Source organism: Artibeus jamaicensis, unplaced genomic scaffold, assembly GCF_021234435.1.
Source record: "Artibeus jamaicensis isolate MK-2021 breed Jamaican fruit bat unplaced genomic scaffold, CSHL_Jam_final scaffold_1031, whole genome shotgun sequence".
Lineage (NCBI taxonomy): Eukaryota > Metazoa > Chordata > Mammalia > Chiroptera > Phyllostomidae > Artibeus > Artibeus jamaicensis.
The window spans coordinates 6,377,516-6,394,214 of record NW_026522026.1 but is presented as its reverse complement, the minus strand read 5'-3'; the positions used below and the strand labels follow the sequence as shown (position 1 = coordinate 6,394,214).

The 16,699-nt window shown below is 44.5% G+C and overlaps 1 protein-coding gene across 3 annotated transcripts in view; it reads right to left on the bottom strand.

Annotated features, from left to right (window-relative positions):
• The window catches only part of FRAS1 (Fraser extracellular matrix complex subunit 1), a 420,604-nt gene that overhangs the window by 207,561 nt on the left and 196,344 nt on the right, over positions 1-16,699 (bottom strand). For all 3 annotated transcript variants that reach the window (XM_037147065.2, XM_053655681.1, XM_053655680.1), the window contains one exon: positions 1,646-1,789. In XM_037147065.2, coding sequence (XP_037002960.2) covers positions 1,646-1,789 — 144 coding nt within the window. The remainder of the gene's footprint in view (positions 1-1,645; positions 1,790-16,699) is intronic.

The window sequence follows — 16,699 nt, the reverse complement described above, 5'->3', positions numbered from 1 at the left end:
GCCACCTGTGACTCACCCAAATCGAATGAGATTTTTCACACCAGTGATGCTGATGAATGTCTGCACAGCTTTAAGCAAGCAGCTGCTAAGAGCTCTCTCTCTTCCCTAAGGCAAGTGGATTTGGCAGCTCCCAAAGATCATCTCACTGCTGCTATTGGCCTTTTCTATGGGCATGACCAGCACAGCAAACTCAGTTGTTCACTGTCAGGTGGCACCTGTCCATTGGGCAATGTCTGCAGGGGCAGCTGAATGATCTAAAGACTGAAAGGAGGAAGGAGGAGAAGAGAAAAGGGAAAATAGAAAAGGGAGAGAGGGACAGTCAGGCAGAGGTGCATGAGGGGGCATCATACTGTAGTGAGCAGGGGATGGTTCAGAGGTGGTTAAAATCCAGAGCCACAGACCAAGGCCTCTGCCCAACCCTACTCCTTACTAGCTGTGTGATCTTAGGCAAGTTTTCTTCCTCATCAGGAAAATGAGGATGCTGATAGTAACTACCTCATGAAATTGTTGTGAGGATGAAACGCCAATCACACAGTACCTGCTGTGCCCGGCACAGTGCTAAATGCCTTGTTTACATTAACTCAATCCTCTCAACGGCCTTCTGAGTTGGGTTTGTATTAGTTTCCCATTGTTGCTGTAACACAAACTCAGTAGCTGAAAACAACACAAAGTTCTTATAGCTCTAGAGATCAGAAGTCCTAAAAATCAAGGTGTTAGCAGGGCTGCATTCCTTCTGGAAGCTCGTGGGGTTGGGGAGGGATCCTTGTCTTTGCCAGGTTCTCCAGGTTTCTGCTGGCTCACAGGCCCTCCCTGCCATGGCTCGGACCTCTGCTTCCATCTCAGAACTTTTCTAACTCCCACCCTCAAGTCTTTCTCATATGAAGACCTTTGTGATGATGGTGGCCCAGCCTGGGAACCCAGGATAATCTCTCATCTCAAGATCCTTATCACAAATTATGGTAATTTGAGGGGCCATTTTTCTGTTTACCACAGGTACTACTACTATTATTCCCATTTTATAAATGGGAAAGTGACATGTGGAGAGATTAAGTAACTTGACCAAAATTCTATTTTTCCCACGATACTTTCCTGCTTCTCAATGGGTTATAATGTTTATAATGCACTTGGAATAGTGCCTGGCACAAGGAACTCCAGAAGCTGGGTTAATACCTATTGTTATGCAAGGGGTGTTAAAGGTAGAATAGACAAGAACTACTTGGCTTTTTAAATCAGTGGCACCAAAAACAAAGGAGGGAGGGACTGCTCTTGGCTGGCCTCCAAGTGTCTGTCTCCATGGTATCTGGAGAGCAGTCTAGAGCTGATGCGGGGTTTGGGATTGGCAGAAAAGAAGTCCCGCTCCTGTCCGTACAGCTGTGGGTCTGAAGCAAGCCGCCCAGTTCTCACTGTATCTGCAGAACAAGGCTGAAACAAGTTGCAGTGGTGGGGGTGGGGAGGGAGGTATTAGAGGAGATCTCCCCACATGAAAAAAGCATGTTTTGTAAACTACTAAAACACCAGCAATGCCAACAGCTATTTGCACATTTGTTGAGTAAAAGAAACACTGGTTATTGGTGCTATGGTTGGACTTAAACACGAGATGCTGGAAGAGGAAAAGACACTCTGACATGCAAAGTCTGGCACCTACCCCTGCAGGTCCCCTGCTTGTTGTAAAAGCCGTCACCGCAGCTGCTCTCACAGCCACCCTCCCTCAGCACTTGGAGGGGGTCTCTGCAGGCCAGGCAGTGCTTCTCCAGGGGACCCCAGCAGGCCGCACAGGACTCGTGGCAGGCTGCAGGCAAACAGCAACGTCAGTAAACCATCTACAGTAGAAAGGACTGGTCAGTTTTGCCTGGAAAAGTTTTGAAATTTATAAGGAGGATGTTGGCTCCTTCATTCCTAAATCACTATGCCCATATGTACACCACAGGAGACCCCCCAATCTCTTTCTGTTGGCCAGAAGTACAATTCCAATAAATTATTGCTTAAAAAAAATGAAACAGGAAATCAGGAGCTTTTGAACACTGGAAATCACATAGACGGAAACCATAATGTTCTAGACAAAAACGATCTGTCTAATGAGCTCGGATGGTGCTCCCTCACCTCACCCTCACAACCACACAACAGTGCCAACAGGAAAGCCACTCCTGTCTCCAGCACCATCAAGAATCAGCTAAGGAAAGATGCCGTGTCTTCCAGTCCTTGATTAGACCTTGGAGGACATGGTTCCACCGGATTGTATTGCTTTTCCCTCCTTTGCCTTCTCTCTTTTCTCCCTCTCCCTCACCATACCCTCCTTAGTCCACCCTCACAAGTCTTTCAGTCTCCCTTGGTCTCCAGTTACCTGCAGTAGCATCTGCTCTAAACACGTATCTTGCCCTAGCTGGTGTGGCTCAGTGGATTGAGTACCAGCCTGAGAATCAAAGAGTTGCCGGTATGATTCCGAGTCTAGGGCACATGCTTGGGATGCAGGCCAGGTCCCCAGTAGGGGGCACATGAGAGGCAACCATACATTGATGTTTCTTTCCTTGGCTTTCTCCCTCCCTTCCCCTCTCTAAAAATACATAAATAAAAATCTTTAAACATGCATCTTGAGGATTCACAGAGCCTGCCTTTCCCCTACTCTTTAGGTTTCATTGTTCCTAAACCAAAATTATTCCTTTAAGACTGCAACATTTCCACCTGTTCCAGCATTAATTTTTTATTACTCTTTTGGCTTGCCCTTCACCTTAGCAAATCTGTAAAGAGAGGCCTAATTCTGAATGAGAATATTCAGACTTAACTCTCTGTATAGCTAACCCCATCTTTGCTTTTGTCAACACATCCCAATTTTCAAAACGTTTGCTTCACAACGGAACACAATCTGTTTTGCAAACGTAATCCGTCTGACCAAAACGGGTAGAAAAATGCCTCTGCTGATTGCAAGTGAGTTGGGGATTTTACTGTAGTAATTTAATTAGGCATCTTTTTGGAATCAGAAGAAAGGATACCTACCTTGCAAATCTTCAGCTCTAGTCCTCTCCTCTCTGTTCTAAACTGCACAGGAAAGCCTTAACTTCAGACTTTTCTCCCCAACAAATTTAAAGAAAATTACAAATTGTGCTAAGTGTTAGCAGAGCTCTTTGATAAAGAATAAAAGTGGTGCATTGGCCTGGTGACTCAGTTGGTTAGAGGGTCATCGTATACACCAACGATCGCAGGTTTGATCCCTGGTCAGGGCACATACCTAGGTTGTGGGTTCAATCCCCTGTTGGGGCACATAAGGAAGGCAACTGATTGACATTTCTCTCTCAGACTGATGTCTCCCCCCACCCCTTAAATCAATAAACATTCCTTGGGTGATCATTAAAAAAAAAAAAAGAAAGAATAACAGTAGCAATGGTGGAAAGGCCAACTTTGGTAGATCTAAAGGGTGAGAAGCAGCCAGCCGTGAGGAGAGCAAAGAACAACACAAGTTCTTGAGAAGGGAAGGAGCTGGGTGGCCAGGGCCCGAAGGCTGTCCTCATGGCTGCAGCTGGTGCTGGCGGGGGTGGGGCAGCGTGAGGCAGAGTGGCTTGGGTCATCATTGCTGGGGGTGAGGCAGAAGCCCAATCAAACCTGGCCGTGGAGACCAGGGGGAAAGAACCAGAATTTTATCCTAATTCCAGGGTGAAGTCACGGACAGGTTTAAGCAGGACAGATCAGTGATGTTCACCCTTTTTCATCTCACAGCACGCATAATTACTAAAATTCTGTGGCACACCAAAAAACACATAACATTTTTTGTTGATCTGACAAATAAATAGCTGTAATTTTAATTCATTCACATTGGACAGGTACCGTTGTGCTGCTTGTTGTCATTTTTTGTCACTGGACAATCTAAGGGAAAAAAAGGTTAGTGCCCCTGATAAAATAGTCAGGTATTGCATGTTTTTAAAATTCTTGTGGCACACCAGTTGAAAATTGCTGCAACAGACACAAGCCCTGATTTAGATTTTTAAAAGCTCTCCCTTGTTACCACATAGAGAGGGTTTTTGCATGCAGGTAGGGAGGCCAGGGTGGCATCTATGCTGTGGCCCAGCTGAGAGAGAGCAATAGCAGATGGGAAGCGGAAATAAAAGTTTAGTTACTCATTATCTGGTTTCCTCGTGAGACCATAAGCTTCCTGGGGACAGAGCCCATTTCTATTTTGTCAACTCTGCACCATTACAAGCATCTCTTGAGTTCCTTCATTTCTATTTCACACCTTATTTGTAAGTGGTACACATGAATACCATTCACATTAGGATAACTTACACATGCCGCAATATAAACAAAGATGTGAATGCAAAGATCCCAGTAACAAATTCTCCCCTCATCAACACACATGAAATCTGTCATTTATTTATTCAGCTACCCTTCAATTACTGACTATAGTCATCGTCTGAAGTGTCTAACACTGTTCGTGCCTCTATCTCACTGACTTAGGAATTGATATAAAGTCATTACCTAAGCAAATAAACAACAAAAAGCCCAACCTCATACATAAGAAGGTATCCTGGGTTGACCTATCAATGTTCAGAAGCACCTACTATGTGCAAGGTGCTGTGCTAGTCAGCGGTATTCCCCAGCTAGACGCAGGTAAGCCACGTTTCCTGACATCTGCCAGAGGAAATGTTTCAACCACGCCCTCACTTGAGCGCACTGCACTGGTGGCATTGTGCAAACTGCTCCGGGAGTATGTGCCCGAGAGGACGATGGGAACTGGTGCTGCAAAGGCAACAGGGGCCAGACCACAAGTGTCAGGCAGGACTGGGTAAGGACCTTAAACTTCATCCTTACATAAGAGTTTTAATCAGGACAGTAGAATTGACCGATTTTGCTCTTTAAACAGTTGACTCTGCAGTGGGGGAGAAGAGGGTAATTGAGACATCTATAAAGCATGAAATCATCTTTGCCCAGGGGGTAAAGCAGAGATGAGAAATTAAAGTGCAACCAGCCCCCTTTGAGGACTGGCTGATGGTGGCGCAGACACTCCGCTGCACTGGCTGTTCAAACAGTATGAAAACTTCCAAACTGGTTGGTAAACGGCCACTGTCCTGCCCCCTTTATGACATTCCAGCTTCATCCCTGGCAACTTGGCAGACACCAGGCCTCAGTAACTGAAAGGTCTAGCACAGGAGAGGGTCTCAAGTCCTCCCTCCCTCCTTCTGAATGATCCGATTTGTGCTGTACTGTTTATTTAATATTTTTAATATCACCTCTGGCATTGTCAACCAGAACGGGAGCTAAAGGATAAGCAGGACAGAGGCTACAGACTCAGGAATGACACTCGGGCCCAGCACCAATGGAGCCCCACTTACCTTTTCAGACCTGCCTTCTGTGGCCTCTCTCATGCTGGCCAGCTCTGACACTGGGTACCCTAAGCATGCCATGCGCCTACTTGTGGGTTCTGGATGCCCCACGCAGGATTCATCCAGCCAGCAACACTTCTGGCTCCTTCCCTAGCCCCTGGAATCCTGTTTATACCTCAGAAGCCTCCTAAGTTGTCACTGTTTCTGGGAAGCTTTGCTGAAACAGAGGTGGTCGCTCCTCCCCTTTCTTCCTGCAGCACTTTGTACACGCCTCCCTCGTGCTACTTATCCTACTACACTAATTATTCAGCTACAAATCGATCCCCTTCAGTGGAATGTAATATCCTTCAAAACAGGGTCCATGTTTCAGCGATTTAAAACCCCAGGGTCCAGATCGACGCCTGGTGCACAGTCAGCAGTCATTAAATGTATGTGAAATGAATGCATGGCCATTGTTTTTACCGGCTATGGGGAATTCATCCCATCAGTCACCTTCTACATGGAGACGTCTACATGGTGAACTGTAACCATAAGGTCATCGTCAGAAGATATGATAAGATAGATACACTTGAGGCTATAAAGTTTACCCAATAAATGCTGGAGTTCAGATCTGCTTATGACGATGGACACTTATGCAGCATTCACACCGAGTAACCAAAGGCCATGCTGGGCCTTCTCCTTTTCCCACATCAGACAAAAATCCAGGTTCCATGGCTGGGTAGGACAGCAGAAGAAATCTTCATTTCAGCCCCGGACGACGCTGAGCTGCCATTTCTCTCTTCCCTTTCCTTTCTTCTCTCTTTTTAATTTTGAGCTGTCATTTCTTACGCCATATTCCCACTGTGCTCCGCAACTGATTTTTAATTTCTAACTGAACATATGCGCCTGCTGATAATCTCTTCTTGCAGACTCATTTTATATGTGACTTTTATTACATTTGGATTATTATGAAAAATAAAAGGTCACTCGTTGAATTTTCACCGTAATTTCTCTTAGTAATATATTCCAGATCACCCAGGATTTGAATTATACATTGTGAAAACTGTGGCAATAGAATTTAAACAGAGGAAGGATAAGGGACAGCTATCTTCTTAACTCACATGCAGTCGGTAATTTAGTTGGGAAAGCCCAGGACTTGGCTGGCGCATAACAAGACGTGTGTTGGCTTGCTGAGCAATTCATTTCAGAATGAAAAGGAATGAATTACTTCTCTTTTGGCAGCTGTATATTGAAACCCTACTGTAAAAATAAGAAACTCTTTTTGTACTTGATAGTTATGAATTAGAAGATTTCTTTAAAAAAATTTTAACCTGCAATTCCCTAAGCATAAAACACAGCCTTTCCCAGGAAATGTTAAAACACGTGCTTCCTACTGATGACTTATTTCCCAGGAAGGCTTCCCAGACCCAAGCAGTAGCTATAGAGACCCAGGAGCTGCTTCTCCTAAGGGCTGCACGTGATTGGCAGCCCTTTTCAGAGTCATCAGTGAGGCTGCAGATTTCAGACTTCCAAACGGCCAAGAGGTTTGTTTCACTGGCAACTCCACAGAATCAGCCCAAATTCCAGGCACAAGCAGGTACGCCACACACAGGTCAAATCCCTTCAGTCTGTTCCTTGTGCATGTTGTGGCAACTGTTTACTTTCCTTCTCATCTCCCAAATGACTGGGAAGCACTTGCCGAGTTTTAAAGTATTATCAGGAGACGGTGGGTAAATTTCCTGTACGAAGCTCTTGCTCGATGTTTCTATCCTAAGCTCCACTTCACTGCTGTTTGCTTTTCTAACCTACAAAGCAGGGGTAGAAATACAGTTGACCCTTGAACAATGTGGCAGATAGGGGCACCAACCCCCACAATAGTCAAAAATCTGTGTATAATTTTTGACTCCCCTAAAACTGAAGTCATCTTTTGGTATCTGCAGGACACTGGTTCCAAGACCCCCGCAGGACATTCAAGTCCCCTGTATGAAATGGTGCAGATCACTGCATACAGTCGGCCCTCTGTGGCCTTGGATTCCTAACCGCAGATTGAAAATACTATCTTCATTCATGCTTGGTTGAATCTGTGGATACAACCACCAAGGATATGGAGGGTTAACTGTGTATTCATTAAAAAAATCTGCATGTAAGTGGACTTGCTCAGTTCGAGCCCGTGTTATCCAAGGGTCAACTGTATTTGCTGTACCTAATTCATGGGGATATGAGGAGGTGACATATTTGAGAAAGCAGAGAACGTTGTATGTATTCATATGTGTGACATACCCTGGGACATATAGCAAATTTTTTTTCCACTGGCATCAAAAGCAAAGTAACTCTAAAGGGAACAAACTGAAGTGCAATGCAGACAGAAGAGGACATAGAAAACTATGGGAAAGGTAGGCTGACTTCGAAAGGGAGTAAAAGGAAGTGAAAGAGCCCTCCTGGATTCCAGCAGTTACAGAAAGGGGCTCCAGCCTTCCCCAAGACCTCCCGCTCTAAAGCTCTTCCCTTGCAGTCGCCACAGAACATCAGCCAAGGCTGGGGAAGCTCCTGCAGCAGCTCCAGTGCCGGGCAGACTGCTCTCCCCTCCCCTGTCACGGCCAAGGCTACCTGCCAAAGAAGCGCAAATGCCAGGCACATTTAAAGGAAGAAGCTCATCTGAATAATCATCACTTCTGATCCCCTCACTCCAATTTTCTTTGGTCCCCTCTCTGCCTCCACCTGCCTCCCTGCACCCACCCACCGACACCTTTGCACCCTGTCAAAGGCTTGTCTGGTCTCCACGGGTTCTGAAAACCCATAGGGACTTAAGGGAGTTTATAGCAGAAAAGATATAAACACATTTAAAAAACCTTCTCCCTCATGGTGCAGCGGATTAGATGTACATATAACAATACGTATTTCTCTTAGAAACAGTGCTTTGAGAGGGAAAAACAAAGTGAAAGCAAGGCTCACTGGTTGTAACAAATGTGTCCTCCTTGGGAGGGCAGCTGACAATGCGGAGGCTGCACGCACATGCCAGGGGCGGGGGGAATGTGCAAAATCTCCATTTTCCATTAAATTTCGCTGTGAACCTAAAACTGCTCAACAGAAATAAAGTTTTTTAGAAATAAAAAAGAAAGGGAATTAAATCTCCATCTAGTAATTCTTATGAATATTTAAAATATATGCAAGAAAAGCAGTAAGAGAACACAGATACATAAAATATACATTAAATTGAATTAGTTACTTAAGTGGAGAGCAAGGGAGAAGTAAACTGGGAATAGGTCATGGGAACAAAAAAGAATGGATAGTGTATAGTTTTTGACTCCCCTAAAACTGAAGTCATCTTTTGGTATCGGGGGAGACAGGGAGACAGACAGACAGACAGATAGATAAGCAAGAGAATAACCTGGGCCAGGCCAGTGAAGAAAATGACCCATGAATGGATAAGTATGATTCACTCAGCTCTCTTCATATAAATTCCAAAAATCAGTAAGAGAGAAAAAAATTAAACAAGATTCCATTTTACATCAATCAAACTGACAAACTTAAGAAGACGTAATACCTACTTGCGACAAAGGTGGTGGGAAGCAGGCACTCTCACACATCTCTAGTGGGAGCACGGATTACAACATTTAAGGGGGCAGTAGAGTAACACGTGTCACAAACTGCAAAACGTGCATATGAATACTTGGATCCAGAAATCACATGTCTATGAACTTACACTAGTCAGATATATTTACCACAACTTCTATTTAAAATATTTGCATCACGGTTATTCGTAATGGAAAATTCAGAAAGAAATGTCGGGCAGTAGAGGGTTGGCTAAGTGACTTCTTGCAGAGCCACCACAGGTGGAAAGTTCCGTAACAAAAATGATGTAGCTACAACCAAGATTACTCTTGCTACTATCCAGCAAAGCTTTCATTTAGAATGGAAGGACAGATAAAACACTTCTCAGATAAGATCAAATTCAAGGAGTTCATCATCACCAAGCCATTATTATATGAAATGTTAAAGGGATTTATCTAAGAAAAAGAAGATAAAAAATATGAACAGTGAAAGGACAGCAAACTCACAGTTATTAACAACCACACCTGAAACAAAAACAAACTAAAAGGACAGCTAGATCAGGAGCAGAAACATAGAAATGAAGATCTCAAGGAGGGTTAGCAACAGGGGAGTGGGAGAAGGAGAAGGGGGGAGAAGGTACAGAAAATAAGTAGCATAGACGGTAGGTAGAAAATAGATAGGGGGAGGGCAAGAATAGTAGGGGAAATATAGAATCTAAAGAACTTGAGACAGGTGTTCATAAACTAAAGGGGGGAATGGCGGGGAGGGATGTGCAGGGTGGAGGGGAATGAAGGGGGAAATAGAACAACTGTAATGGCATAATCAATAAAATAAAAATTTAAAAAATGATGTAGCAGGATCATAAATGACATGGAGAAAGAGCAACAAAACTATATATACAGTGTGATTTTACTTTTGAAAAAGAAATAAGTGTGTATAGATATATCTTTGTACACAACACATACAACAAAAAAAAACCTGAAAAATTAGGAAGACAATCACCAAACTACTAATAGGAATGATTTGGGAGAGCTTGAGTCAGGGATTTTCAATTTCTTTTGTGTGTGCCTAGAATTTTACTAACTTTTATCAAGTTATTTTTGGGAATAAACATGAATTCATTTAGTAGTTACAGGAAGAGTTACTGAAGGAGGAAAATAAAAAGCCTCTAGTCCTTTCCCCAAGGCACATCCTAGGTAAACAGCTAATTATCTATTAATCACACTTCTGATGCAGCTGGGTGATCTACATGTCTTGGGTAACACATCTGAATTTTTAGCAGGGTCCTCTGTAGACAGAGAGCTTGAACCAAAGGCAAGGAGGATTTGGCAGGTCCACATGGAGAGGGATGGACAAGCTGGCTGGCTCTTCACTGCTATGCGAGTTGGGATGAAGACAGACAGGCCAGCTCACCAGGAACATCCGTATCCTTTTTACCTGCTGCCCTTCTGCCTGTACTCCTACATATACGATGCAAATACACCCCCAAGGATTTTCAATACGGTTACTACCTAGGCCTAGCTCATGAGCCTAATAGAACCCTCTCCACTGAAACCATTGGCCACTCACAGCTGCTAGTGCTCCCTGGGTTTTTCCTCAGCACCTGTTAATTAAATGGCTATTGATTTCTCCAGTGGTGCCTTGGGTCTATTTGTGTACAGAAACTGAAGAACCAAAGAAGGGGCGACCAACCAAAACCAAGCTTTTGATGCAGAGAGCTCCCAGACTTCCTGGCTGCTCTAGCAGAGCCTGCTCAGATCTGGGCAGCGATAACATAGGGTTGCTGTGAACTCTGCAGGTGGCTTAACGGGAGGGGAGGGTGGAACAGTGAGAGTGCTGGGATGGGAAACGGGGAAGAGGAAGAATGTACGCCACACGGTCTAGCCGAAATGACTGAGACCACTGGGAACTGGGCAGAGAGCCAGAAGACATGTCACTGGTTTGTAATCCACAGCTGAAATACTTGGGGGTGTGGATTTGTCAGGAAGAATGGGATCTGTCTGGAAGATAAACTCCCTTGCATTTGCAGCAGGCTTTCTCTGCTGGTATGTGATCCTTTCGTTCTGTCATTTGTCTTCTGGCGCACACAGCCGGGGACTGTAAGCAGCACAGACAGATGCCAAACACAGCCAGTCTCCTACCACAGGAAAGGTCCCAGCAAAATACTACCGGCTGCCTTTTTTTCCTTTTCTCCATGTATCCTTGGCACGCACACACAAGCAGGAAGGGGGCTGGGAATGCCACTGTCACCTGCTTCCCTGGGTCCAGTTTACTCAAGAAACATCCATATGAGGAAGGCAGTCCTGTGGTCCTCCCTTCTGAACAGCTTAAAGAGTCCATGGATGCTCCCCAAGTTTCAAAGACAGCTGTTTTTCAGTCAGCCTTGACAGCCTTGGCTGGGTGGCTCACTTGGCTGGAATGTCATCTCATGCACCAAAAGGTTGTGGATTTGATCCATGGCCAGGGCACATACCTAGGTTGTGGGTTCGATCCCTGGTTGGGCCACATACAAGAGGCAACTAATCAATGAGTCTCTCTCACATCGATGTTCCTGTCTCTCTGTTTCTCTCTCTCTTTCTCTCTAAAATCAATGGAAATATACTTGAGTGAAGATTTTTAAAAATTAGTCACCCTTCCAGCACTGATAAGGCACCCAACTATCTTAAGAGAGAAATTAAGGGAAGAAAAAGAGGAGGGGAAATCGAGATTCTGTAATTGTGCCCAGGCCACACCTAACCAGGAACTGCTGACAGGGAGTAAACAGTAGACGTTCGATGGAAGACAGATCACCCGAAAGCCAAAGTCTAGGCCTGTCTGCACATTCCTGTCCTTTCTCCTCCATGCAACGGTTTATCACACTCATTTTAAACAAAAATGATTCCAGAGGCCTTATATGTACTGAGCAATGTGAGGAATTCAAAAGTACAGGACCTATCCCTGCCTCAATAATCAGTCACATCCTACAACATACCTTTTAAAATTGCCTTTACGGCACTGATAGTAATGAATTCAGAAAGCCAGTAACTTTGGATTATCTTAATTGTTTCCTTATTTGCTGACACTCTTCCCCCAATGGGAAGGTTAAGTTTCTTAACCACAGGGCACTTGTCTGTCAATTTACTGCTGTATCCCTAGTGCCTGGTACAATGAACAGGCTCAACAAATATTTGTTGAACATCGTGGAGGAGACAGGAATGTCACTTGAAGCAATAAGCCCCCTTTCCAATGCCTTCGACGACTGAGAGACCATAACTGCTCTAGAATGCCAGAGAACATTTGAACAAAGCTAAGCAGAACAAAATGAGTGAAGACCGAGTGGTAAGATGTGCGAGGCCCTCCAAGTGAATGTGTAATCTGGCAATGAAACTGGGACTGACCCGCCATTTCCGAGGCAGGGCCGGGGGATGGACCTTGAAGAACACCCGCTTAACAACGACTATCCCAACAGGACAAGAAGGGCTCGTGTGTTCTCGAAGATTTTGGTAAAACAGTTTCACAAATGCCTTTGTTAAGAGGTCTGCCTGGACTTGGCGAGGCTGGGCTAAGCTACAGGCCAGAACGTAACGCCAAGACCCATTAGGTTTTCGTGGCTCTGGACCTGCACCCGTGGGGTTAGTGCTTCCTTCCCACGAGGGACGAGGCTGTGCTTGTCGACCACAGTTCCGACAAATAATTAACCTTAGACGTTCCCCTGATCACACCATAGCTTTTAAGTCTCAGCTAGGTCAGCATCCTGTATGTAAATTTTACGGGTTTTCTTATGCATTTTCCCTCTAAATATATTGGGGGAAATATAAACCATGATATTGGCTGAGAAACAAATTATTAGTTTCTCATCATTTAATCTGACCATTTAAAGAAAATGGAAGGATTGTAGCTTGTTATGATGAGTACAGTGACCTGTTCTCTGCATTATATTTACTTCTCCTTAACGTATACAACTACTTGTATACATTTTAAATGAGACACAAACAGCACAGCTCTTTGTTTTTTAATGCAGGCTATTTGGTTTTCATTCCCATAAACTGAAGAATAAAGGAACGAATATGATAATGACAAAAGTTGTCCTTTGACAGACTTACACCATGTGCAAGGCAAAATATATTTACACTTTTAAACACCTCTTCTAACTCCATATAATGGTGTGAAACAGATAATATTATCCCCATTTTAGAGTTGAGAAAATTGAGGCTCAAAGAGATTAAGCAGCTTGCTCCAAACCCCACAGCAACAAGTGACAGAGTTCAACTGTTTGACCCTTCACGTTTCAAAAATCTAAGACCACACAGCCATCAGATAAAGAATAAACTGCAGAGGTCTTTGTGTTTTTATTCTTTGTTTGTATGGCTCTGTAAGCAGAAGCTAGCCCTGCCTTGACTGAAGCTCACTATAAGCAAAGACAGTCTTATTTATCTTCCTATTCTCAGGACCTAAAGTAGTGGTCAAAAAAGAATGAATGGAGGAGTGAGAGAAAGGGAACAGGGAAGAGGAGGAGGGGAAGGCAGAAACTCAAGTCTCTGAACGCATATGCAGGGCCGACTAGGTAGCAGGCTCCATCCTATGAAGGACATGCGTGAATTTACTCCTTTAATCCCTACAACAATACCGTGTGCAAGAAGTTATTGTTTCTGCTTTACTCATTAAGCAAACGAAGCACAGAATTAAAGAATGTGCTGTTTGCAAGTGACCGAGCCAAGACCAGAATCCAGGCAGGTGGGCTCCAGAGTCTACAGTCCTCAGCACAGTGCTGCACTCCCTCCCTCCCATCTCAGGGTCTGCAGAACTAGGGCAGCACCTGCCATGGGGTGCACACAGCTCCACCCTTAGGCCTTTGTGAATAGTGGAAGCTTTAAGTAGCCAAAGCAAACACTGATACACATGCAAAAATGGGTTAAATTCTACTCTTTCTCTACTCTGAGTCTACAGTCTTCCAAGCTACTCATTTTAAACTAATCTCACATGGTGTATGTTAGTTTGGTTTTCATTTTTCTTCCTGTGGGCACCCCATGGCAGGTGCTGTAGATATAATCCTAGATATAATTCCTTATATCTAGGATTTGTTGTGTGCACAATTCAATGGTCCCATCAGCATGTAACAGAGGTTGGTTGAAAAGAGAAAGACAAGCAAGCAAGATGGTCCTGAGGACATGGTGAGCTCTGTCTGGATCCAGATTTAGCTTTAATACCTGGATTTCTAAGAAGAGGCAATGGGACCACCACTTTGATAGAGAGAATACAATGCATTCAGGAAAAGTGGTACCCAGGAGCCATGCAAGAAGGGTGTAAGGTTATGTGGTGCGGTGAGGGGGCAGGGGTAGGGCAAGGAGCAGCCACACATGCATCAAGCCTGACCAGCAGGCTGCGAGTGATTATGAGATGGGCTATTAGCTCCTGAAAATGGGTCACAACAGGACAAGGTGGCAGGAAGCAAAGTAGAGGCCCATTCCTAGGACCAGATGTCCATGGTGTCAAGAAGGGTGGGACAGGGTGGCCAACAGGGTGGTTGGACCAGATCCCAGCTGGCAGCCAAGGAGCCAAGACGTAAAGGCAGAAGCCTGAATGCCAGGCCTACAATGTGAGATTTGGGTACTTGAGAGGGTGACTACAACTTGGCTCTACCAGCTGTGGGAAAGATGCAGCTTACGGGCAACCTGTCTCTGATTGAGACTGGTGAAAAAAACTGGGTGGTGCTGAACGTTAAAGTGATAAAGCATCAAATTCCAAGGTTGGGGGAGGCAGGGGAAGAGAAGCAGGCACTGCTGTGGGGTGCAAAATGTGGTCTATATGTACACCATTATTAAGTTTAGTCAAATACAAGAATATAACAAGAATATTAATACATGCATACATATGTCCAGGTCTGTATGCATACTGTGTGTGTGTGCGTGCGTGTGCGTATGCCGTAAGGTCAAGGGAAAGGGAACATGCCAAGGGCCCCTAGGATGTGACTCTCTGGCAGGACGCCTGTCTTCTTCCCCTCCTCTCTGGTTCACCTGCTTGAACTCTTAGGGGAAAGAGCCCTGTTAAGGTGCCGCTCGGCTCTGCCCCACATTTTTCACTCTGCCTGCGTCCGACACACTGAGCCTGAATATTAATCAGGTAATTTCTGACTATTAATTTCCTCAGCACAATGTTCACTTTCTTTTGGTTTTGATGGGTCAGTAAAGTGGAGAATCATGCCAGTCATAATACAAATGACCCTGCCAAGAGGAATGAATCCAGAAAAGAAATCTGTGAACACCACAGAAAGGCAGGCTTCTTTTTGAAAAGTTTAACACATACTGGACGAGCACTGGTTGACTGACCAACGTCCAAGGTCAATGTTGAAAAATCACCAAAAACAACATAAGCAGAAATATTGCAAAAATTTCCAATAATGAGAAGGTATTAAGAAAGAAAACACATATGTAACATAGACACAGCAGCATGGTGGCAGCCAGAAGTAAAGGGGGTGGAGGTAGGGAAAGCGGAGGAAAATGGGGATGGAAAGAGATTTTTGCCTGGGCTAATGGGTGCACGATGCTGTATGCAGATAATGTTTTATTGAGTGGTACACTTGAAACCTGTGTGGCTTTACAGATGAATGTCACCCCAAGAAATTCAATTTAAAAAAGAAACACTATTTGGGTAGTTGCCTCAACATACCCAAACAGTATACAGAAATTGATCACAAGTTTAGCTTCAATTTTTAAGACCACTCTCACTCTCTGCTTTTCTCCCTTTCTCCTCTTGCTCTCTCCTTTTTTTCTCATTTTATGCATAAAAATGCAACCAGGCTGAACTAAAGCAAATTGGTTTGATTCCCAGGAAGGAGCGTGAACAAATTTTCCCAGCAACTCTCTACTAGAGGCATTTGAGTAGGGCTGTGTGAATGGGAGGTGGAAGCAGTCAGCTATGCAAACCAATAATCAAATGAATCATTACCCATTCTAACATGCCCTAAAACAGCACTAACATCACCAATTAAAACCCTGGCCATGGAGACTGGAAAGTGCTCCCCCAGTAGAAACAGAAAGAAATAAAAAAGTAAGTATGTATGAAGGACATGTGGCAGGGGGCGGAGGCGGCATGGAGTGAGGAATAAAATCTAAAGGAAATTAATTCCCTTTTAAAGGCAAATCTGTCACAGGAGTGCTGGTAGGAGGTCTCTTTGATGGCATAGAAGAAAGAAGTAAAGAATACATTCAATAATTCCATCAAATTGAAGTTGCAGCAGTTTACCTAAATTGCCCAACCATTAGACACTTACAAAACTGTTTGTATGGGCCCATTCTGAACCTGTGCTAAAATAACAGGTAAATAGAACATGATAAGTAATAAACATTAAGGGTTTTTTTCTCTTTCATGGCTGAAACTCCCATTGAAACACTGGTCCTGCATGTCCCATAATGTAACCGTCCCCACAGTCCTCACCTCCGCACGCACAAACTGCCTTCCCCTAAAGATGGTGTCCACAGTCCCAGAGACGGTGCTTCTGACTGTGACCAGGAATGAGGGGCCAGCAGCCTCCTCGGTGGTGGGGCCTTCACATGGCCTTGGAGCTTATTCAGCCTGCGCATCTGAAGAACACTGTGCACTTATTCTCTTAAGTGCACAGTATTTTCCCCTCAAATGATTTTCCTGAAAATCTACCAAGGGCGTGAAAGAGAGGAGCATAGCGGCTGACCCTCAGGCTGGCCGACCTTCCCATTCTCACCACGGATCTGCCATCTCCTCCTCATCTACAGAGCGCAGCCACCACAGTACTTGGGGTGACATCCTAGATGCTCCCGCCGGCCTGTCTGCCTTTTCAGCTTTACCTGCCACTGCACACCCTCTTTGCTTCTGGGCACATCAAACTCCCTGTCTCCTCTAGAAGA